This window comes from Portunus trituberculatus, chromosome 31, assembly GCF_017591435.1.
Source record: "Portunus trituberculatus isolate SZX2019 chromosome 31, ASM1759143v1, whole genome shotgun sequence".
Lineage (NCBI taxonomy): Eukaryota > Metazoa > Arthropoda > Malacostraca > Decapoda > Portunidae > Portunus > Portunus trituberculatus.
The window spans coordinates 9,316,646-9,340,420 of NC_059285.1; the positions used below are offsets into that span (position 1 = coordinate 9,316,646).

At 38.9% G+C, this 23,775-nt stretch overlaps 1 protein-coding gene and 1 long non-coding RNA gene across 10 annotated transcripts in view; one reads left to right on the forward strand and one right to left on the reverse strand.

The window, feature by feature from the left end:
* Positions 1 to 16,083, forward strand: part of LOC123511214 (WD repeat-containing protein 6-like) — a 38,561-nt gene extending 22,478 nt beyond the window's left edge. For 7 of the 9 annotated variants that reach the window (XM_045266897.1, XM_045266901.1, XM_045266899.1 and 4 more), the window contains exons 6-13: positions 8,244 to 8,402; positions 8,878 to 9,044; positions 9,710 to 9,943; positions 10,250 to 10,438; positions 12,749 to 13,317; positions 13,614 to 13,770; positions 15,049 to 15,328; positions 15,682 to 16,083. In XM_045266897.1, the coding sequence (XP_045122832.1) occupies positions 8,244 to 8,402; positions 8,878 to 9,044; positions 9,710 to 9,943; positions 10,250 to 10,438; positions 12,749 to 13,317; positions 13,614 to 13,770; positions 15,049 to 15,328; positions 15,682 to 16,010 (2,084 nt within the window). In that variant the 3' untranslated portion in view covers positions 16,011 to 16,083. The remainder of the gene's footprint in view (positions 1 to 8,243; positions 8,403 to 8,877; positions 9,045 to 9,709; positions 9,944 to 10,249; positions 10,439 to 12,748; positions 13,318 to 13,613; positions 13,771 to 15,048; positions 15,329 to 15,681) is intronic. The other 2 variants (XM_045266904.1, XM_045266905.1) reach the window with 2 other exon arrangements.
* Positions 9,563 to 13,181, reverse strand: LOC123511216. Its single transcript, XR_006676710.1, has 2 exons — positions 13,043 to 13,181; positions 9,563 to 9,905 (listed from the first exon to the last, which is right to left on the reverse strand). It is a non-coding gene; the product is annotated as an uncharacterized LOC123511216 (long non-coding RNA).
* Positions 16,084 to 23,775: the final 7,692 nt, after the last annotated feature.

Genomic DNA, 23,775 nt, shown 5'->3' on the forward strand with positions numbered 1-23,775 from the left:
CGCGGCCAGGGTTAGAGGGATGTGGGTGGCGGGAAACAGCTGGCGGGCAGGAAATTGATGCACTAATTTTAACTTTCTTGAAACCGTATAATTCTGAAGAATTCGTACAATGTGATGAATAACCCCTATTTTTGGACACCGTATAATTCTGAATTCGTATAAAGTAAATTCATATAAATCGAAGACTACCTGTATCCTGCTTATGTGTTTATCAGGGCTCAGATTTTCTTGTATGATCACTCCAATATCTTTTTCCTCTTTAGTCTTCATTATTTGCCTCTCCCCATCAAATAGTTCCATGCTGGTCTTCTCTTACTCTTTCCTAGTTCCATTATATGGCATTTCTTGGCATTAAACTCCAATTTCCACTTCTTGCTCCATTCATAGATCTTGTTTAAATCTTCCTGCAACAGCAGACAGTCCTCTCTGGTTTTGATAACTCTTAGCAACTTTGCATCATCAGCGAATAAATTTTTATAACTGTGTATCCCAATGTGAATATCGTTTACATAAACTTGAAACATAATGCGGGCTAAAACTGACCATTGTGGCACTTCGCTAGTTACTTTACCCCAAGATGAGTATGTATCTCTAATCACAGTTCTCATTTCCCTATCCTTGAAATAGTCTCTTGTCCATTTGAGCAAGGTTCCACGCAGTCCTCCTATGTACTCTAGTTTCCAAAGAAGTCTTCTGTGCGGGACTTTATGGAAAGCCTTTTTAATGTCCAGGTATACTGTGTCTACCCATCCATCTCTGTTTTCAAGTCCTGCAATAACTCTCGAGTAGAAGCTTAACAAGTTTGATACACATGACTGCCCTGTCCTGAACCCAAATTGTCTGTTCAATATGACTTCCTCCTCTTCTAGAAATTTAACCCATTTTTCTTTTGATAATAATTTCACATAACTTCCCTATGACACTAGTAAGTGACACTGATCTGTAGTTTAGTGGTTCAGTTGCCTTTTCTCCTTTAAATATCAGTATTATGTTGGCTCTCTTCCACTCTAGTGGAACTTTCCCTTCATTTAATGAACTTTTAATTATTTCCCAAATTGGATCCAGTAATTGCTCTTTACATTCTTTTAACACCCAGCCTGATACACCATCTGGCCCCATTGCTTTTCTGACTTCCAACTTATCCAGTAATCTTCCAATATCCTCTTTGTGCACTGCAATCATCTGTAATCCTTGGCAATCCAACATCCTATTAGGTTCTGTGAAATCATCATCTGCAGTGAATGCCGTTTTGAAGCTCTCATTCATTATTTTACACATTTCCTTCTCTGTTTGGTATGTCTTCCTTTCTTTAATTATTTTTTCAATTGTTTCCTTATTCTTCATTTTGCCATTTATAAACTTGTAGAAAAGTTTGGGCTCATCCTTGCTTTTATCCACTACATACTTCTCAAACTTTCTTTCTTCCTCTCTCCTTACTCTAATATATTCATTTCTAGTATCTTTGTACTGCCGACTATTATAGTCATTTCCCTGCTTTAAGAGTTTCTTCCACGCTTTATCCTTTGCCTTTTTTGCTTGTATACATCTAGCATTGTACCAAGCATGTATTTTTTTTTCTGAACTCTATAAACACAAACAAACTTTTTACTCCTTCATTGTATTTCTGTAAGAGTATGTCATATTTCTCTTGTACAGTCTTCCTGCACATGATATTACTCCACTCAGTATCAGCAAAATAACTCCTTAATTTTTCAAAATCCGCTCTTGCATAATTTAATCTCTCTCCTTTATAGTCCTCTCTGTAACTTATCTCATCTTCCTCCTGCATTTGCACCTCTAATGTCACATGATCACTTTTCCCAATTAGACTAAGGTATTATACGTATGATTAAAGGGAACTCTGGTTTTTTCTTGAAAACTAGGTCATGCAACGATGGTTCTTCTTCTCTGTACCTTGTTGACTCCTCCACCCACTGGTCCATTGTATTAACCATAGTCAACTTTAACACTTTCTCGCTCCACTGCCCAACATTATCCATTACTTCCATCTCTCTCCAGTTTATTTTATTACAGTTAAAGTCTCCAACTAAGAGTATTCTTTATCTCTTCTTATCTTGTTATCTAGGCACTTTATCACCTCTCTTTGCATATCTTTATGCTCTTCTGAGCCCCATGTCTTTTGGTGGAACATATGTAACTATAATTTTTCTTTTCTTCAAATCATCTGCTCTGATTGTTACTCCCATTAATTCCACTTTGTCTCCATTTTATTTTTTTTTACAATTGAAATCTCTAACTAAGAGTATTCTTTTATCTCTTCTTATCATGTTATCTAGGTGTGTATATATATTTACCTAGTTGTATTAACCTAGTTGTAGTTTTACAGGGCGTGGGCTTTGGCCCCGTCTCCACATCTACACTTATCCATTTTTTTTTTTTAAACTATGCACACTCGTCGCTGACACCACTTCCTCACTCAAACTGTTCCAAGTCTCAACACATTTTTTGGGGAAACTATATATTTTAACATCTCTCAGACATCTTTCCTTCCTCAATTTCTTGCTATGCAATCTTGTGCTTCTAATGTCATATTCTTCTCTCAGGATTAGTTTCTCATTATCCACTTGATCCATTTCATTAATTAATTTATAAACTTGTATCAGATCCCCTCTTTCTCTTCTCTGTTCCAGGGTTGGTAGATCCATACCTTTTAGTCTCTCCTCATATGTCATCCCTTTAAATTCTGGAACCAGTCTTGTAACCATTTTTAGTAGTCTCTCCAATTTCTTTCTGGTTCTTTTTATGGGGGGCCCACACCACTCCTGCATATTCCAATCTGGGTCTTATTTTAGTACTTATCAAGTTTTTCATCATTTCTTTGTTCATATAGTGAAATGCTAATCCAATATTCCTTAGCAAATTATATGTCTCTCTGAAAATTCTATCAATATGGCTTACCGATTGATTGTTTTCTTCCATCGTCACTCCCAAGTCCTTTTTTTTTTTTTTTTTACTTTTTCTACTCCTACTCCATCTCCCATCTTATAGATTCCCACTGGTCATCTTTCACTCTTTCCCATTTCCATGGCATGGCTTTTGTCCACATTGAATTCCCTCTCCCATTTTTTACTCCATTTCCAGATCTTGTTTAAGTCGTCTTGCAGTATTTCACAATCCTCTTTTTGTTTTATGACTCTACACAGTTTCGCATCATCCGCAAACAGATTTATGTAGCTGTTCACCCCCTCTGGCATGTCGTTTATATAGTATATGAGAAAAGTATTGGCACCAATACTGATCCCTGTGGCACTCCGCTGTCTACTGTTCTCCACTTGGACTTCATATCTTTAACTACCGTCCTTATTTCTCTCCCCTCAAGTCATTTTCCATCCATCCTTTTAAGTCACCCTTCTCCTCTAACTTCCATGGTAATTTTTCATGTGGCACTTTATCAAATGCCTTTTTTAAATCTAAATAAATACAGTCAATCCATCCCTCTCTCTCTTGTACTTTATCAACTATTCTAGAGTAGAAACTCAATAGATTTGTTACACACGACCGACCTTTTCTAAAACCAAATTGGCTATTTGATAATAATTTGTTGTCTTCAAGAAACTCAATCCATTGTTTCTTTATTACTTTTTCACACATCTTGCATATTACACTAGTTAGTGATACCGGTCTGTAATTTAAAGGTTCTTCCTTCCTTCCACTCTTATATATGGGAACCACCTCAGCTCTTTTCCATTCTACTGGTACTGTTCCATTTTCTAGTGAGCATTTTATGATGTTGTATACAGGACTTGCTAGTTCTTCTCTACATTCTTTTAATATTCTGCCTTAGACTTCATCCGGTCCCATTGCATTCTCCTCATCTAATTCCGTCATCAACTCTTTTATTTCAAGCTTGGTTACTTTAATCTCTTTCATATGGACAGTCTCTCTATTGCCATGTGGTCTTTCAAATTTGGATTCCTTAGTAAAGACCTGAAATTTACTATTTAACAGTTCTGCCATACTTTTTGGGTCTTCCACCATCCCGTTCTCTCCTTTTAACCTTTCTATTGTTTCTTTTTGCCTTATTTTTCCATTTATGAATCTGTAGAACAATTTCAGTTGTTCCTTACATTTTTCGACAATGTCCTTTTCATAGTTCCTTTCTTCTTCCTTTATCACCTTAGCATATTCATTTCTTGCTGTTTTGAAGTTTTCCTTATTTTCTGGATTTATGTTTCTTCTCCACCTTTTCCATGCTCCATCTCTTTTCTCCTTTGCCCTAACACACCTTGCATTAAACCAAGCTTTCTTTCCTTCTTCTTTAGGTCTATATTTTGGAACATATTTCCTGACTCCTGTTTTGTATATTTCCAAAAATAAGTTATACTTCTCTTGCACCGTCTCAGAGTTTTCCATCTCCTCCTCAAAATCCTGGCATTTTTTCTGAAAGTTCATGTTTTCAATATGAGTGCCGCGTGGGTTGAAGCATGCTTTAAGGCATACACAGAAATTCTCACCAACTTTCTGGCAGGAAAATCAGAAATATTGTATATTAAGATACATATTAATAAAAAGGAATTAACAATCATTGGAACATATGTGCCACCAAAAACAAATTCATGGACCAATCAAAAATATAAAGATATGATAAATGACACAATAAGAAGTCTTAGGAGAATCATTAAAGAAAGGAGAAAAGTTATATTAGTAGATTTCAACTGTAAGGAGGTGGACTGGGAAAATTATGAAAGTGGTATGAAAGAAGCCTGGGGAGATAGATTCCTGAATCTAATGATAGATAATGTGATGGTCCAAAGAGTAAAGGAAAACACAAGATTCAGAGGAAACGATGAGCCGGCAAGATTGGACTTATGTAGTTTTTACAATGATGATATAAGATATAAGTGCCCATTGGGAAAGAGTGACCATGTAATATTAGAAATGGATATAGAAGAGGGAAAGGAAGATAGAGACTAATCATACAAAAGAGACCAATTAAATTACAGAAAAGCTGATATTGAGAACCTCGAGCTATTTTAAAAACGTAAACTGGGAGGAGATGGAAAACTCTGAGACGGTGCAAGAGAAGTATAACTTATTTTTGGAAATATACAAAACAGGAGTCAGGGAATATGTTCCAAAATATAGACCTAAAGAAGAAGGAAAGAAAGCTTGGTTTAATGCAAGGTGTGTTAGGGCAAAGGAGAAAAGAGATGGAGCATGGAAAAGGTGGAGAAGAAACATAAATCCAGAAAATAAGGAAAACTTCAAAACAGCAAGAAATGAATATGCTAAGGTGATAAAGGAAGAAGAAAGGAACTATGAAAAGGACATTATCGAAAAATGTAAGGAACAACTGAAATTGTTCTACAGATTCATAAATGGAAAAATAAGGCAAAAAGAAACAATAGAAAGGTTAAAAGGAGAGAACGGGATGGTGGAAGACCCAAAAAGTATGGCAGAACTGTTAAATAGTAAATTTCAGGTCTTTACTAAGGAATCTAAATTTGAAAGACCACATGGCAATAGAGAGACTGTCCATATGAAAGAGATTAAAGTAACCAAGCTTGAAATAAAAGAGTTGATGACGGAATTAGATGAGGAGAATGCAATGGGACCAGATGAAGTCTAAGGCAGAATATTAAAAGAATGTAGAGAAGAACTAGCAAGTCCTGTATACATCATAAAATGCTCACTAGAAAATGGAACAGTACCAGTAGAATGGAAAAGAGCTGAGGTGGTTCCCATATATAAGAGTGGAAGGAAGGAAGAACCTTTAAATTACAGACCGGTATCACTAACTAGTGTAATATGCAAGATGTGTGAAAAAGTAATAAAGAAACAATGGATTGAGTTTCTTGAAGACAACAAATTATTATCAAATAGCCAATTTGGTTTTAGAAAAGGTCGGTCGTGTGTAACAAATCTATTGAGTTTCTACTCTAGAATAGTTGATAAAGTACAAGAGAGAGAGGGATGGATTGACTGTATTTATTTAGATTTAAAAAAGGCATTTGATAAAGTGCCACATGAAAAATTACCATGGAAGTTAGAGGAGAAGGGTGGCTTAAAAGGATGGATGGAAAATGACTTGAGGGGGGAGAGAAATAAGGACGGTAGTTAAAGATATGAAGTCCAAGTGGAGAACAGTAGACAGCGGAGTGCCACAGGGATCAGTATTGGTGCCAATACTTTTCTCATACGAGTATACTAGATCACTAGGATCATCTCTTATTAAATTGATCAGAAGTTCTTGACACCTCTCTCTTAAAAAAAGTAAAGTTGTAGGAAGATGGAAATACAGAAGCAGTGAGGGAGTTGTTAATTTTACCAGCGAAAGATATGAATGATTGAGAGTACTGGTTAACTCTTGTATTAGAGGGTTGAACAAAATAGGGATGAGAGGAAGAAAGTCTTGTGCAGCGAGGCCGCAGGAGGAGGGGAGGCATGCAGTTAACAAGATCAGTAAAGCAGTTAGCACGAAAATAGCGATAAAAGATAAAAAAGAGATGCAATATTTTGGCGGTGAGAAAGAGGCTGAAGACAGTCAGTCAGTCAGAGGAGGGGAGTTCATGAGACAAAAAGTTTTTGATTCTCCACTATCTAATAAAGCTGTATGAGTGGAACCCCTCTAAATATGCGAAGAGTACTCCATACAAGGACGGATAAGGCCCTTATATGTACAGAGTTAGCAGTTGGAGGGGGAAGAAAAACTGGCAGAGACACCGCAGAACGCCTAACTTCATAGAAACTGTTTTAGCAAGAGATGATATGTGAAGTTTCTAGTTAAGATTATGAGTAAAGGACAGGCTGAGGAGATTCAGTAAAGAAGAGGGAGAGAGTTGAGTGTCATTGAAGAAGAGGAGATAGTTGTCTGGAAGGTTGTGTCAAGTCGATAGATGGAGATATTGAGTTTTTGAGACATTGAAAACTAGTAAGTTTTCTCTACCTCAATCAAAAATCTAATAAAGATCAGAAGTCAGGCATTCTGTGGCATCCTAGCTTGATCTGTTGACTTCCTGAAGGGTTGGTCATCTCTGAAAGGACATGGAAAGATGTAGGGTGGTATCATCAGTGTAGGAGTGGATAGGGCAAGAAGTTTGGTTAAGAAGGTCATTAGTGAATAATAGAAAGAGAGTGGGTGATAGGACAGAACCCTGAGGAACACCACTGTTAATAGATTTAGGAGAAGAGCAGTGGCCGTCTACTACAGCTGCAATAGAACGGTCAGAAAGGAAACTAAGAGATAAAGTTGCATAGAGAAGGATAGAAACTGTAGGAGGGCAGTTTGGAAAGCAAAGCTTTGTGCCGTATTCTAACAAAAGCTTTTGATATATCTAATGCGACAGCAAAAGTTTTACCAAATTCTCTAAAAGAGGATGACCATGACTCAGTAAGGAAAGCCAGATCACCAGTAGAGCGATCTTGACGGAAGCCATACTGGCGATCAGATAGATGATTGTGAAGTGACATGTTTAAGAATCATCCTATTGAGGATTGATTAAAAACTTCAGAGAAGCAAGAGATTCAAGCTATAGGATGGTAGTTAGAGGGATTAGAACGGTCACCCGATGATTCACCCGAGGAGTAAGCACTATGCTAGTGGACGTTCTGATCAATTTAATAAGAGATGATCCTAGTGATCTAGTATATGAGAAAAGTATTGGCACCAATACTGATCCCTGTGGCACTCCGCTGTCTACTCAAGACAGTTGTCGCTGGCTTTTGGATGACTCTTTATGACCTTTTAGGGAATCTGCAATTCCAGTGGGCCTTTTTTTCCTATATTTTGTTGCCCTTGGCAGCCTTCCCTCTTGCATAAAGAAAAAAAAATGCAAAGAAATGTTTGCATTCAAGAATTTTATGTCAAGATATATAGAAGGATGTTAGTTTTTTTTTTTTTTTTTTTTTTTTTTTTTAATGTTATAGCCTATAGCGCCTGTAGGCATACTTGAAGAGTATATGTGGGAAGCGCTGTTTAGCTTCCGTCCATTAGTGGCGCAGGCAATTTTATTTATAGTGGTGCCTACGTTAGGGCCCATATCATCACCCAAGCTCATCTTCAGTGTAAACACCCAGAACCTGGGTCCATGGTGATATGTAGGTAACTAAACTACTCGACAAATGGCATAGCTTCAAATGCGGTACGTGGTGGGATTCGCACCTACGCGTGGACGTCTGCCCAATCCCACGCTCACTTAATTTAATAAGATAATTTTAAAGTAGCACTTAAAAAATCACAATAATCATATGGAATTAACAGTTCTATCCTTTCATCAATCCAGGGAGGAGTGTGAAGCCTGAGGTGGAGGTTGTGGGATCATCAGGGAAGGTTTTTGCCCTTCAGTGGCTCACAATGAGCCGAATCCTTGTTCTGGGAACTGCAGGACTCATGACCACATGGGAAATGCAAAGCAAAGATAAAAGCACAAACTATACTCCAGGTGATGTCTTTATGTATAGCTTTGTTATTTTCTTTCTTATTTTTTCCTTGCACACAAAATGTTAAATTGTGTGAAAAATATTTATCATCTCATCAGAAGTATAATAGTAAAAAAGAAAAGGGACATCTGTCATCATGAAGCTCCTATATCTTGCCCTGTATTCCAACATAAATACAGTAGTGACTTAGTAAAGGTAGCTCTTGAATTACTCTTTAGCAGCACTATGGCCACCAGTAGTGAGTGGGGTGTGCATTCCCTTGACAATCCAATATCCAGTGTCTCCAAGATGTCCTCAACAAAAAAATTATATTCAGGGTTCCTGTAAGGAAAGTCACATTTGCAAAAATGGAAGATGAACTCAAGGAGAATGTAGTATGTTTTGTAATATTTTGAGCTGTTGATTTTTTGTGAAAGTCCTTTTGTAATTGTATTTATCTATTTATTTTTGCTTATATTATGTATTTCTTATTTTTAGTTTATAATTTTCAAGGTGCAGCATGCAGAGTCAGCACACACTATCTACCAGTCAGCATGCACCGTTGGTTGTGTGCTGTGTATGTGTCGCCCATTGTGACCAAGGCAGTACCACAGCACCTTGTTTGTGGTGACCGGGCAGGGAGCCTTCACCTCTATACCTTAAATGTTAGTTATATTAACTTTAATGAGTCCTTTTTTCTTCAAAGATTTGTTTAATTAGTTTAATGTAACAAGGGTATCTCTCTTGATTATAAGCTTGATTCTCAGTAATAGTGTAAATTGATGTGCAGGATATAGAACATTAACACATGTTGTTGAAGTTACTTAATCAGATAGTGCATTATATTAGTCTGGTTGGTCGTTTTCATAGCATCAAAATTGTGAAAAGTAAGAGGGTGAGTGCATGAGTGATTGAAAAGAGAGTGTTTGGATAGATAAAGGTAGATGTTAAGGATGCTTTTGGAGGGAGTAAGGCATCAAAGAGATATAATAAAAAAAAAAAAAAAATGGATAAAAAGTAATCTTTCACCATCAGCAGGTCTAATGTTATCTATGTACAAGCAATAGAAGCAACTGCTTGAGTTTTTCCCCTTGTCTATATGACCTCCTGTATATGTAAATATGTCTCCATGGGCTCCTAAATATGTATGTTTGATATGCCATAGTATGTATTTATTTTTTATGGTAATCATTGACTATGCATACAAGTTTGTTTAATCTTAAATGTATAGGGAGGCAGGAAGGAAAATAGAGAGAGGGTTTATTGCTTATTCCTCTCTAATGAGAGTATAACCATGAATATGTTAAGAACTAGATTTCCATTTTTTTAGGAGCCCAAGCCCCAGCACAGTCTTCATGGTGTGCATGGCAAGAATGGAGTAACAGCTGTGTTGTGCTGGCATGGTGGACTGGTGTACAGCAGCGGGCGGGATGGGTATGTAAGGAGCCTCAGGGTGAGTGAAGGCCGCCTGCTGTCCCTCACAGCTACAAGAGTTTCAGGCAGCAGCTGGGTCTCAAGGTTGATTGCTGTGAAGGGAAAACTTTTGGCCATCTGCTTTTATGGGGTGAGTTTTGTGTGATTGAAATGGTGGGTAACATTAGGATTTGAGAGCAATGGAGTGATAGATGATAGTTTTGTGTGTAATTAAAGTGGTACATAAAATGATGGATGACATATTAGGCTACTTTAGTTTGTCACCTAAATATTTTTGTGAGCCATGTTAAGTAATATTTTGATCTCCTTTTATCATTCTAGATTGTTTTGGGTCTCTTTTGTTAGATTAATCACTTCTACTTTGTAGCTCTTGGATGGCCTTCATTATATCAGTTAATATTTGTTTAGCAGTTACTAGAATGAAAATAAATTGCAGGTGAAGCTGAAACTGTGGAGTGTTGGTGAGGAACAGACTCTATTGGAGGTAGAGTGTGGTGGTGCTCACCGCTCATGGGATTTGCGTTTGTGTGGCAAGAGAGGGTGGCTGGTATGTACCTTTCTGAAGGATGGCACCCCATACACCTTCTCAACCCCCCTCAATAACAAGATGCTACCTCATATTAGGGTAAGTGGAGTTGGATTAAGTATTTGACTGTTGTAGTTATCCCTTTTGGGGAGTTATTAGGAAAAGATATGTACAGTGGAGACTCAATACTCGAACTTAATTCATTACAAATGGCCCTTCAAGTACTAAAAAGTTTGACTATTGATACCTATAAATCAGGTAATTTGTTCCAGCCATTGCCAAACCCAAATTTAGAAAAAAAAGCAGCGGTTTAAATTTGCAGTCGCCGGTAGCATTGGCACACAGAAGCAGGGTTAGCCTGTCTTTCATGGGCTTGTGTCGTGGCAAACACTTCTCTTCCTTTGTTATATAGATCATGTTTAATAGGTTTTTTTTTTTCCAAAACAGGCCAGTTTCATCACAATTAACCCCTGAAACTCGGGATGTTGGGATTTTTAGCCCGCGCTAACTAGGGAGGTTTGGCGAGAAACACACAAATTAGCCTGCATTCACATACTGATTGCACTTGGAAATTCAATAAATGAGTGAGAACAAATGATGTTCTGCCCACAAGCAACTCTTCCTCTTTGCAGTGAAAAAAACCCAGAAGTCTCTAGATGCTATGGTTACCAAAATATCACAGGTTGAATGAGGTGGTATCATCGGTGAACATGGCCTTGCGTCTGATTGGGTTCAGCGGCCTTGGTTAGAGCAATAGAAAATGGCCCCCTTGTATCCTCTCTCTCTCTCTCTCTCTCTCTCTCTCTCTCTCTCTCTCTCTCTCTCTCTCTCTCTCTCTCTCTCTCTCTCTCTCTCTCTCTCTCTCTCTCTCTCTCTCTCTCTCTCTCTCTCTCTCTCTCTCTCTCTCTCTCTCTCTCTCTCTCTCTCTCTCTCTCTCTCTCATGTTCAAAGTGATCTAATTTGTATATTTTTTGCAAAAACATATAAAATACACACAATAGGAATTGCTGGTGGTGGTGGTGGTAGAATGTCCTCCCCCTTGGTGGTTGAACCTTCTATATCTGTATCAGAGCCCAGAACACTCTCTCTCTCTCTCTCTCTCTCTCTCTCTCTCTCTCTCTCTCTCTCTCTCTCTCTCTCTCTCTCTCTCTCTCTCTCTCTCTCTCTCTCTCTCTCTCTCTCTCTCTCTCTCTCTCTCTCTCTCTCTCTCTCTCTCTCTCTCTCTCTCATGTTCGCAAAGTGATCTAATTTGTATATTTTTTGCAAAAACATATAAAATACACACAATAGGAATTGCTGGTGGTGGTGGTGGTAGAATGTCCTCCCCCTTGGTGGTTGAACCTTCTATATCTGTATCAGAGCCCAGAACATCACTATCTTTGCTCTCTATTATTGTAGAAACTGTTAATTCCAAAGCCCTTCTGATACCCCTCTCATTCAAAAGTTGTCTCCCCGCAACATGGCGAGAGACCCAAGGTGTAGAAGTAAGGCGTGCAGAAGTGGCAGAATCGGACACCGTGAAATCACTGTCGCTCCCACCATCTATCATGATAGTTGGTGACACAGTGACGTATAGCACATGTTTACTCCTGACTTGGGGGCTCGCCGTGCCTCACAACAAAATGAATTCCAGTTCTTTTCTTGAAATTCACAAACCACCCTTTACTTGCTTTAAAATCATCATTGGAGTCAGATGTAGTATCAGAAATAAGATCATGATCCAGCAGCCTAGTCTTCGCACAAATTATGCCCTCTGACAAAGAATCACCAGCCATCTGCCTTTGGTTTATCCAATCAACAATTTTTCTATTTTTGCTTAAATTGCCTTTTCACACCAATCGCCACATTAGCTCTTTTAATGAGCTGTCTTCTTCAGTATTGTGGCTACTGTAGATTTAGTGATACAGTACTCCGCTGCAAGATCGGTTATTCTTCCTCCTCTCGTATTTATCAATAATCTCCTTTTTTCCCTTCGATGGTTGTCACTACATTCTTATAGGCTTATTCTCACCACTAACAAGCCTCTTCAGTGCCATTGTAAGCTTCTAAATGCAGAAAAAAAAAAAAAACTGCAGAGAGAAAGTGCAGGACAATGTTAATTTTATGACAGCAAAAGATAAACTAGCTTCGGTGGCCTGGTGGGGAGGTGGGAAGGGAGAGACCCTTTGTTTACAGCCACGTGGATGGATGTTTGACTAAAAGGTATTTTTTAGTATTAAGTTGAACTTTTGCGTTCAACTATTGAAAAGTTTGACTATTTAGACGTTCGAGTATTGAGTCTCCACTGTGTATGATTATGTAAATTGTCTTAAAAATCTATGGAAACATAATTATAATAAGATTATTTAATAAGATTCAAATTTCTTATTTCATTGTAGGAATTCTAATTGCAACTCTTTTCTTTGTTAGCCTGCACTCCACACCCAAGAAACCATGGAACTAAGGTTATTATTTCAACACAGAAGAGAGATGGTATTATTGACTGCTGGAGAGGACACCACCTTGCGCCTCCATGCTTTACACCAGCAAGGGCAGCGGCAGAGCTTTGGTGTGGTGCGCAGCCACCTCTCTGGTGTGAGGGCCCTGTGTTTAATAGAGGAAACACATGGCACTAAGAGTGATAGTGACACTGTGTGGCTGATTTCAGCAGGAGGCCGTGCAGAGTTGAAGGTGTGGGAGTGTAGTATAAGTGAATTTTCTAACCTGGCTAATAACTCAGATTGTGACTTGTGTTGCTGTGAAGTGTGTGCACTTCCATCAGATGATGCTTCTTTGGAGAGTGACTCCTGCAGGTTGCAGCCACAGAGTGTGATTCTTCGTGAAGTTGGGTCCCACATGCTGCGCACTGGTTGTCATAGGGACTGGAAAAGACAGCACCTGACTTTGGATCCAGAAACTCGCTATATGGGTGCCACTGCATTCTGGGTTTCCTCATCACAAGCTGTGGTAGCACTGGCTTCCTCTGATGGGTTTCTGAGGTCAGAACCACATTTTTTTTTGCTAGTTATAGGTGTAAAAGACAATTCAAAGTAAGATTACTTGTGCAGGGAATGAGAATCAGTAGAAAAAATATGCTAGAAGTTGAATGGATAAATGCATTAAGCAAAATGCCTGGCTTCTTGGAACTTTTTTTTTCATATTTTAATTCCCTGAAGTGATAAGCTAGTTTAAGAAATAATGAGAGTATTTAATTTGTAGGAAAGCTTATAATATCAAGTTAAAATTGAGCAAATCATATCTTCATTCCCTTCAAATAAATGCACGTCTTTTACAGAATCTTCTTTGTCTTGCGTAAGTGTGAAAAGGTGAGGGAAGCTTGTGCTGTGGAGTGTGGCAGCTGTGTGCTGAGTGTGGCTCAGCTCAAGGTTGTGACAGGGACTATTCTGGTGACCTGTTCCACCAATGGTCACATCACTTTCTGGGACTTGCAGGTATCTAATGTATATAATGTTAGTTTCTTTACTTTTATATTTATATTGCACTACAAAGATTTAGTAGCCATACTTTCTCAGACCCCACGGCTTACGGAAGCAAGTTTAATGTGACTCAGGTAAAGGTGTGACCCATGTTGCTGCTTGATTTAGGTTAGATTTGTTTATGTATTTATTCAAATTTAAGTCATAGAATCTTGATTATTGAAGTTAAAGGTAATATAATTTATATGAGAACATTAATTTGTTTAAATAACAGTACAGGCAACCCCCACTTAACGAAGGGGTTACGTTCCTAAAAAAAACCTTCATTAAGTGAACCGATTATAACAGGTTTAACCCGACTTGAATACTCGTTTTGTTTACTCTAAACAAAGCGAGTGTATCATAGTACAGTGAAAGGTTTAATGAAAGTAAAAATTATGAAGTTAAACATTTAGGCAGTTTAATTTAAGTCATTATAATGTACACTAATGTATGTAACGTAACTTTATAATGTTGATCTTAAATTTATGAAAGGAGGGAGAGTGAGACGGGAAAGACGCTAACCGGCAACCTGTGGAATGTAAACAAAGGGCGCATCATTGTATCACATACAAAACTTATGTACCACATTTGCACAAGGCTTTTAATTTTATCCATTGTAGAGTCATGAGTTCAGGTGGTTCTTTTAGCTTGTAAGGAAGATACGGTCTCACCAGCCTTCTTAATAGAGTCTGCTTACTTGAAAATAGTAGAGACAGTAGATGGAGTCAAGATGGTGGCGAGCAATGCTATTATTTTTCTCGCCTCTCTCGTGTCTGTGAATAATATCCAGCTTCACCTCGAGAGTAAGAGACTTCCTGGTCTTCTTAGCAATGCTAAGCGACATTGCAGGGTGTTTTGGTGGTAAGTTGAGCGAGGGAAGACGAGCTGCTGCTGACACCGTTTTGAACAGGGGAAGTGAGTGGTGCACGTGTTGTCCACGAGAAGCACTGGTGTATTCAAAAGCCTGTCGGCTTGCGTGATACGGCAGTGCTTTCAAACTTGGAAAAAATTACCTGGATAAAACTTTGTTAAAGTGAGTTTGGTGTTCGTTAAACGAGCAGATGATAGTAAAATGAAACCTTTGTTGTAGCGAAATTTCGTTGTGTGAACCTTCATTAAGCGGGGGTTGCCTGTATTAGTAAAATTATGGAAGTATGTTATGGCTCATAAATCATTCATTCATGCTTGTGGTAAAGTGGTAAAAGTAATTGAGTTCTGTATTATACAGAATATGAAATATTCTTCCCTTAGGCTGTAGTAGACTGGAGTCTTTCACTTACTGGATCAGAAGACTTCAATCACCAGCCTCACCAGCCACCACAACCACAAGAAATTACTTTTGTGGCTGCTCACCAGTCTGGGATCAATGCCATAACCTTCCATTACAATATAGATGACCCAAGCTGCATCATCATGGCCACAGGTGGTGATGACAACACAATCAGTATGTGGAAGGTGGTGGTGATGGAAGATGCTCAAGTGACAGTCACTCGTCAGTGCAGTGTAGTTGGACATGCCTCTCAGGTGTCAGGTATGGCTGTGTGTGTGTGTGTGTGTGTGTGTGTGTGCATGCATTTAGGAATGATTTTAGTCTCCTAACCATATAAGGACTTTGAGGAAGATCTTTTTAACTCATTTTAATTTTGAATTTTGAGGGGTAAGGTGTGTAAGTTGGCATATGTCTGATCTACAGACCACTTTGTAGACTCATGTTCATCTGCTTCACATAAATAACCCATATCATCCATATCACAAAGCAGATTGTCCTGATAATTTAAGAGGCAGAATAAGCAACTTTAATCAGAAATATAACCAGGATACTGATACTGTACTTATGATGAGAATAATTTATATGCATAATTAAACATAATTCTACATTTGCAGGACTTGGTTGGCTTTCCAAAAACTACTTGATTAGTGCTTCCATAGATCAACGCCTAATTGTTTGGAACTTTAATAAGAAAGATGGAATACTTTGGAAAGATCCCATGAGATTCTGTAATGCCACAAGTGAAGACAGAGCAACAGAGGAACACCAACTTTTGATACCTGTGGGCTGTCGCTTTATAGGAGTACCTGATGTGAAGGGACTTATTGTCACTGATGTGGATGAGACTGAAAACATGAGGCACAATAGTCATAGAATAGATAAAAGGGTCTTTGTTTATGGTATGGGACTGCAAGTCTTTGATGTATCTGTTGCAAGCTTATGATGTTTTCTTATGTTATATTTTTTTGTATTTGTATTGGTGTGTGTTTATTGTTAATAAAACATGTTTTGCTTTTTATTTGTGAATCATTGTTCCTTTAAACATGTATTCATGGAAAGCAATCCTCTTTCAGTGCATATATTCACTAAACAGTTTCAATTGATCATTTAGAATTTAAATCCTTTTCAAACAATTTATGTCTTTAATTTTACTTATTTGATTTATCAATTCATTGGTTATTGGGTAATAAATCTATTGCCAGTTAACAAAACTTTACTGCTGATAAGATTATGGTTATCAATTTATTGTTTACTGTGATAACTTTTTCTATTACCTTTCTTAGCTATGGTAGCATCTGTGTCCCCAATGATAAATCCTGCAGATGTCTTTATTACCATGTCAACATTCTTTTTAAGGCAAGACAGTCCAGTTTTGGATCTTGTTGGCATATCACTTGTGGCTGATATTGTCTTTCTTATGGACACTGAAAACATGACTTCCCTGCATTGCATTAGATGCACAGGTATTTCTCATTTTGTGCATGTTCTTTATGTGCGAATTCACTAAGATGCGACATTAAAAATATTATAATTAATTAAAATTGTGTGATCTGTTCGCTAAGACGCAATTTGCCCCAACAGTATTTCAAACAGTGCGTCAGATGCATAGTTTTCTTGCCTGCCAACAGGCAGCTATCTTCCCTCCCAGTTCAATGTTTACAGCCTTCTCGTGTGTTACTGTCACAGCCAGCACAGACGAAAATGGCGAGTAACTGTGAGGGACTGTGAGAAGTGAGGGAGCATCGTGTAAAGTGTTAATGGGTGTTTTATTTACACTATTTACACCTTAGTGTTACATATAGATTTAGAATGATACATTTTTAGAACATGTTAACTTTATTAGTCAAGTAAATGTGCCTTTTGTAAAAAAAGAAAAAGAAAAAAAAAAATGGGGCCTAAACCCCAGCTCCCCTATTATCCATTGTTTCTTTTTTGGAAAATAGTTTTTTTTTGTGCAATTTCAGTTTATGCGATGCCTGTTAGAACCCATATATTGCACAAAACGAGAAATACCTGTATTTCTCAAAGATGACAGATCTATTGTTCAATGATTCAGACTATGACTGTTACACAACAATTTTACTCTTCCTTGTAAACACTGAAGAAGCCTGTCCAAATTCAAGTAAATCACTGAAATTGGGAAAATCAGTGTTGCCTAATCATCTGTGTTGGAAAATCATGCATTGCGTAAGCAAATTGAAGAAACTAATGTAACATGCCATATTCATTGAATGGGCAAGAAGGAAGGATGCAGAAATATATGGAATTCTGTTCATACATTGTATGAAGCTTATAAGAAACTGAACACAGGTAATATATAGATGAGAATTTATGATATGTAGATATAATACTTCTGATAAATCTTCATCAAAATGTTTGACCATCACAGGTAAGAAAAATTTGAAGCAACCACAAAGATTATGGAAGCTAAATGAAGTTTTACAATCCTTTCAGTGTGTGTGTGTGTATTTACCTAGTTGTAGTTTTACAGGGCCTGGGCTTTATGCTCATGTGGCCCCGTCTCCATATCTACACTTATCCAATTTTACTTTAAAAGTATGCACACTCATTGCAGACACTACTTCTTCATTCAAACTGTTCCACGTCTCAATACATCTTTGCGGAAAACTATACTTTTTAATATCTCTTACACATCTTCCCTTCCTCAACTTCTTACTATGCGATCTTGTGCTTCGACTGGCATATTCTTCTCTCAGGATCAGATACTCATTGTCCACTTGGTCCATTCCGTTTATCAATTTATAAACTTGTATGAGATCCCTCTCTCCCTTCAGTGCTCCAATGTTGGAAGATCCATAGCCTTTAGTCTCTCTTCATATGTCATCCCTTCAAGTTCTGGGACCATTCTTGTAGCCATTTTTTGTAGTCTCTCCAGCTTTCTTATGTGTTTCTTTTTTTGAGGGGTCCACACTACTCCTGCATATTCCAATCTGGGTCTTATTATAGTACTTACCAGTTTCTTCATCATTTCTTTGTCCATGTAGTGAAATGCTATTCCAATATTCCTTAGCAAACTGTATGTCTCTGAAAATTCTATCAATATGGCTTGCCGGTTGATTATTTTCTTCCATCGTCACTCCCAATTCCTTTTCCCTTTTTACTTTCTCCAGTTCTACTCCATCTCCCATCTTATAGATTCCCACTGGTTGTCTTTCACTCTTTCCCATTTCCATGACATGGCTTTTGTCCACATTGAATTCCATCTCCCACTTTTTACTCCATTCCCAGATCTTATTTAGGTCTTCTTGCAGTATTTCACAATCATCTTTTTGCTTTATAACTCTGCACAGTTTTGTATCGTCTGCAAACAGATTTATGTAGCTGTTCACTCCTTCTGGCATGTCATTTATATAAATGAGAAAAGTATTAGCACCAATACTGACCTCTGTGGCACTCCACTTTCTACTGCTCTCCACTTGGACTTCATATCTTTGACTACCGTCCTTATTTCTCTCCCCCTCAAATAATTTTCCATCCATCTCAATGTGTTTACTTTTAAACCACCCTTCTCCTCTAATTTCCACAGTAACCTTGCATATGGCACTTTATCAAATGCCTTTTTTAAATCCAAGTAAATACAATCAACCCATCCCTCTCTCGCTCTTGTACTCTATCAACTATTCTAGAGTAGAAACTCAGTAAATTTGTTATATACGACCAACCTTTTCTAAAGCCAAATTGGCTATTTGATAGTAATTTGTTGTCTTCAAGGAACTCGATCCATTGTTTCTTTATTACTCTTTCACACATCTTACATATTACACTAGTTAGTGATACTGGTCTGTAATTTAGAGGTTCTTCCTTCCTTCCACTCATATATGGGAACCACCTCAGCTCTTTTCCATTCCACTGGTACTGTTCCATTTTCTATTGAGCATTTTATGATGTATATAGGACTTGCTAGTTCTTCTCTACATCCTTTTAGTATTCTGCCTGAGACTTCATCCGGTCCCATTGCTTTTTCTTCATCCAATTTCTTCATTAATTCTTTTATTCCAAGCTTGGTTACTTTAATCTCTTCTATATATATGGTCTCTCTATTACCCTGTGGTCTTTCAAATTTGGATTCCTGGAACTTATTATTTAACAGTTCTGCCAAACTTTTTGGGCCTTTTACCATCCCATTTTCTTCTTTTAACCTTTCTATTGTTTCTTTTTGTCTTATTTTTCCGTTCATGAATCTGTAGAACAATTTTGGTTGCTCTTTGCATTTTTCGACTATGTCTTTTTCATAGATCCTCTCCTCTTCCTTCCTCACTTTAACATATTTATTTCTTGCTATCTTGAAATTTACCTTATTTACTGCATTTCTATTTCTCCTCCACCTTTTCCATGCTCCATCCCTTTTCTCCTTTGCCCTGGCACACTTTGCGTTAAACCAATCTTTCTTTCCTTCTTGCTTAGGTCTATATTTCGGGACATATTCCCTGACTCTTGTTTTGTATATTTCCAAAAATAAGTTATATTTTTCTTGCACTCCCTCAGAGTTTTCTGAGGGAGTGTGTGTGTGTATACTGTCATACCTCGCCCATCACGACAGTTACGTTCCTGAGCTCAGGTGTGAGAGAAGCGTGATTCAGTCCCTCAGAGAGAAAGGTGTGGAAGGTGGCAAAGAATGGTATAGATTCCTGAGGGGTGAGGGGATGTCTGACCGTGAAAATGTGGAGAGCCTCAAGGTGAATGGGACAGTGGTGACAGACAAGGAAGAGATGAGAAAGGTGATCAAAGAGTTCTGGGAAGAGATTGGAGGTGTTGGTGAGGTATTTGATGTTAAAGAAGGGTGTGTGACACTGGAGAGAAAGGACACGGATGAATTGAATGATAGAATCAGCAAAGAGGAAGTGGAGAAATGTGTGAAAAGGCAAAAAAATGGTAAGGCAGCAGGGCCGGATGAGATACCATATGAGATGTACAAAATGGAAGAGAAGTTCTGATTGATAGGATGACTGAGCTCTTTAACCAGGTGTGGGAGGAAGAGAGAGTGCCAAGAGTGTGGAATGAATGTAGGGTGACTCTGTTACACAAGGGAGGATACAAGAGTAAAGATGAGTTGAAAAACTACAGGCCCATTGCATTAGTGAATACAGTGGGTAAAGTGTTTAGTGGTGTGCTGAATGAGAGATTGTGTAAATGGATTGAACAGACTGGAGTGCTGGGTGAAGAACAGAATGGTTTCCGTGTGGATAGGAGAGCTGAAGACAACATGTTTGTGGTGAATGAGCTGATTGAGAGGAAAAGGAACGAGGGTAGTAAATTATACTTGGGTTTTCTGGATATAGAGAAAGCATATGACAAGGTGAATAGAAGAATGTTAGGCAGAGTCTTAGAAAAGATTGGACTGAGTTCAAAGATAGTTAGTATAGTGCAAAGTATGTATGTGGACACAAGAGCTAGATATAGATTAGAAGACATAGAAACAGACTGGGTAAAGAGTGAGAGAGGAGTCAGGCAGGGTTGTATTTTGTCACCAACCCTCTTCAGTTTATATACAGAAGAACTGGCTGCCAGAATGAGAAGGATGAATGCAGGAGTAAAGGTGGGGAATGATAGGGTATGTGTGCTCTTGTATGCAGATGATGTGGTAGTCATGAGTGAATCAGCAGAGGAGCTCCAAAGTCTCCTGGATGTTGTAGATGGCTATGGAAGAGACTTTGGGGTGAGATTCAGCAGTGAGAAGAGCAAGGTGATGGTTGTGAATAGGTCACATGATGAAATAAACTTGGTGTGGAGACTGGGAGAAAATGAGGCTGAGGAATACAAGTATCTGGGGATGTGGATGAGTCCATATGGCTGTGTGAAAGCAAAGAATGGAAAGATGAGTTAGGTGAACCAGTGGGTGGGTCGGCTTGGAAGTGCAGCAAGGATGAGAGCCAGCAAGTATGATGTGCTGCGAGAAGTTTGGAAGAGCGTGGCTGTTCCAAGCATCATGTATGGTATGGATGTGATGACGTGGAATGAAAGTGAATTAGAGAAGCTAAAAATAGGACAGAACAGAGTAGCAAGAATGGCTCTAAATGCACCAGGGTATGCAGCAATAGAGGCATTAAGGGGAGACATGGGATGGAGTACCTTCAGAGAGCAAAAGAATACCTTGGAATGGTATAGAGAGAGAAAGGCCCCAATGTATGAAAAGAGGTATGATGGAAGCCTGGGTGAGGATCTTCTCTTCTGAGCTAGGGCACAGTGCATGGAAGTGAATGCAAGGAATTATAGATGGTCTGAGTCCCGCAGCAAAGTGTGCCAGATGTGTGACATGGGAGAGGATGAGACGGTGGAGCATGTGGTGCTGGAGTGTGTGAAGTATGCCAGAGACAGGTATGAGATGATGCAAGTGGTGCTGAGGGAGCTGGGGCATGACAGAGTGGAGATGACAGGAAGGGAATGGATGGTGGTGCTGCTGGGACTCTGTGGGGAGACGAATGAAAAGATGATTAAGGCTGTAAAAGAGTTCCTGGAGAGAATGTGGCGAGCTAGATGCAGGAACTAATGGTGTGAAAGATGGTGATTGCCCTCTTTGTTGTTTGTGTTTTTTTTTTTTTTTTTTCTTATTTTTCCCTACAGACGCTGCCGATACAAAGGCCTGATGCAAAAATTCTGCGTCATCTGTAGCATCAAGATCAAGATCAAGATCTAGAGTCTGCATGGTTGTTATGGGAGACATGAATGCGCACATAGGTATGTTAGGTGAACAAATGAATAGGAATGGTGAGATGCTAGATGAGTTTGTGAATGAGATGAACTTGGAGAATCTGAATGAGACCCTGGCTGAAGGACGAGTGACTTGGTGTGTGAGAAACCAGGAGTCTGCGATTGACTACATGCTAGTGAATGGGAGAATGCATGAAATTGTTGACCGTATGTGGATAGATGAAAATGGGATGATTGACATAGTCTCAGACCATAACATGCTGGTGCTAGAATTTAAGTTGATTGGAAGAGATGGAACAAATGCCAAGGTCAAGAGGAAAAGTGGAGGTTGAGAGATGCAGGATGGGAAAATTTCCAGGTGGATTTGAGCGAGAGAAGATGGGAGGATGAGAGCCTGAATGGTGTGGATGAACTGAATGACAGATTTGAAGAAAATGTGAAGAACGCAGCAGCCAGTCAGATAGGGTATGTAAGAACAAGTGCTAGAAAGCATAAAAGTAGGCCGTGGTGGAATGATGAGATTAGAGATGCTAGGAAGGAAAGGAAGAGACTGAATAGGGTGTGCAGACAGTTAAGAAAGAGGAGACATGAGAGTGAGGAGGCTGAAAGTGAGTACCTGAATGCATGGACAGCGTATGTGAGTCAGCAGCGAGTGACGAAGCGAAAGATAATGAATGCTAAAGTTAAATGTGAGAAAAGTGTGATTCAGTCCCTTAGAGAGAAAGGTGTGGAAGGTGGTCGTGAATGGTACAGATTCCTGAGGGGTGAGGGATGCCTGACAGTGAGAATGTGGAGAGCCTGAAGGTGAATGGGGCAGTGGTGACTGATAAGACTGAGAGAAATGAAGGATAAAGGGCAGTGGTGACTGAGAAGGAAGAAATGAGAAGGGCAATAAAAGAGTTTTGGGAAGAGATTGGAGGTGTAGGTGAGGTCTTTGATGTGGGTGAAGGGCGTGTGACACTGGAGAGAAAGGATGCAGACGAGGAGGTGGAGAAATGTGAGAAGAAGCAGAAGAATGGGAAGGCAGCAGGACCGGATGAGATACCTGATGAATTGTACAAAAATGGAGGAGAGGTTGTGATTGATAGGATGATTGAGTTGTTTAACCAGGTGTGGGAGGAGGAGAGAGTGCCGAGAATGTGGAATGAATGCAGGGTGACCTTGCTGCATAAGGGAGGGTACAAGAGTAAGAATGAGTTGAAAAACTACAGGCCGATTGCGTTAGCTAACACAGTAGGAAAAGTGTTCAGTGCGGTTTTGAATGAAAGATTGTGTAAATGGATTGAGAGAGATGGAGTGTTAGGTGAAGAGCAGAATGGGTTCCGTGTGGACAGGAGAGCTGAAGACAATATGTTTGTGGTGAATGAATTGATTGAGAGAAAGAAGAAAGATGGTAGCAAGTTATACTTAGGTTTTCTAGACATAGAGAAAGCATATGATAGGGTGAACAGAGAAATGCTAGGTAGAGTGCTAGAAAAGATTGGGTTAAGTGCAAAGATAGTTAACATAGTGCGAAGTATGTATGTGGATACAAGAGCTAAGTATAAACTAGGAGATGTAGAGACAGACTGGGTGAAGAGTGAAAGAGGAGTTAGGCAGGGTTGCATATTATCACCAACCCTCTTTAGCTTATATACAGAGGAACTGGCTGCTAGATTGAGGAGAATGAATGCAGGTGTAAATGTGGGGAATGATAAGATATGTGTGCTCTTGTATGCAGATGATGTTGTTGTTATGAGTGAGTCGGCAGAAGAGCTTCAGAGTTTGCTTGATGTTGTAGATGGGTATGGAAGAGACTTTGGAGTGAGGTTTAGCAGTGAAAAGAGCAAGGTAATGGTTGTGAATGGGTCAGAGGATGAGAGGAACTCAGTGTGGAGACTAGGTGAGAATGAGATGCAACAGACAGATGAATACAAGTACCTGGGGATGTGGATGAGTCCGGTTGGCTGCGTGAAGACAAAGAATGAGAAGATAAGCATGGTGAGTCAGTGGGTAGGTCGGCTAGGAAGTGCAGCAAGGATGAGAGCGAGTAAATATGA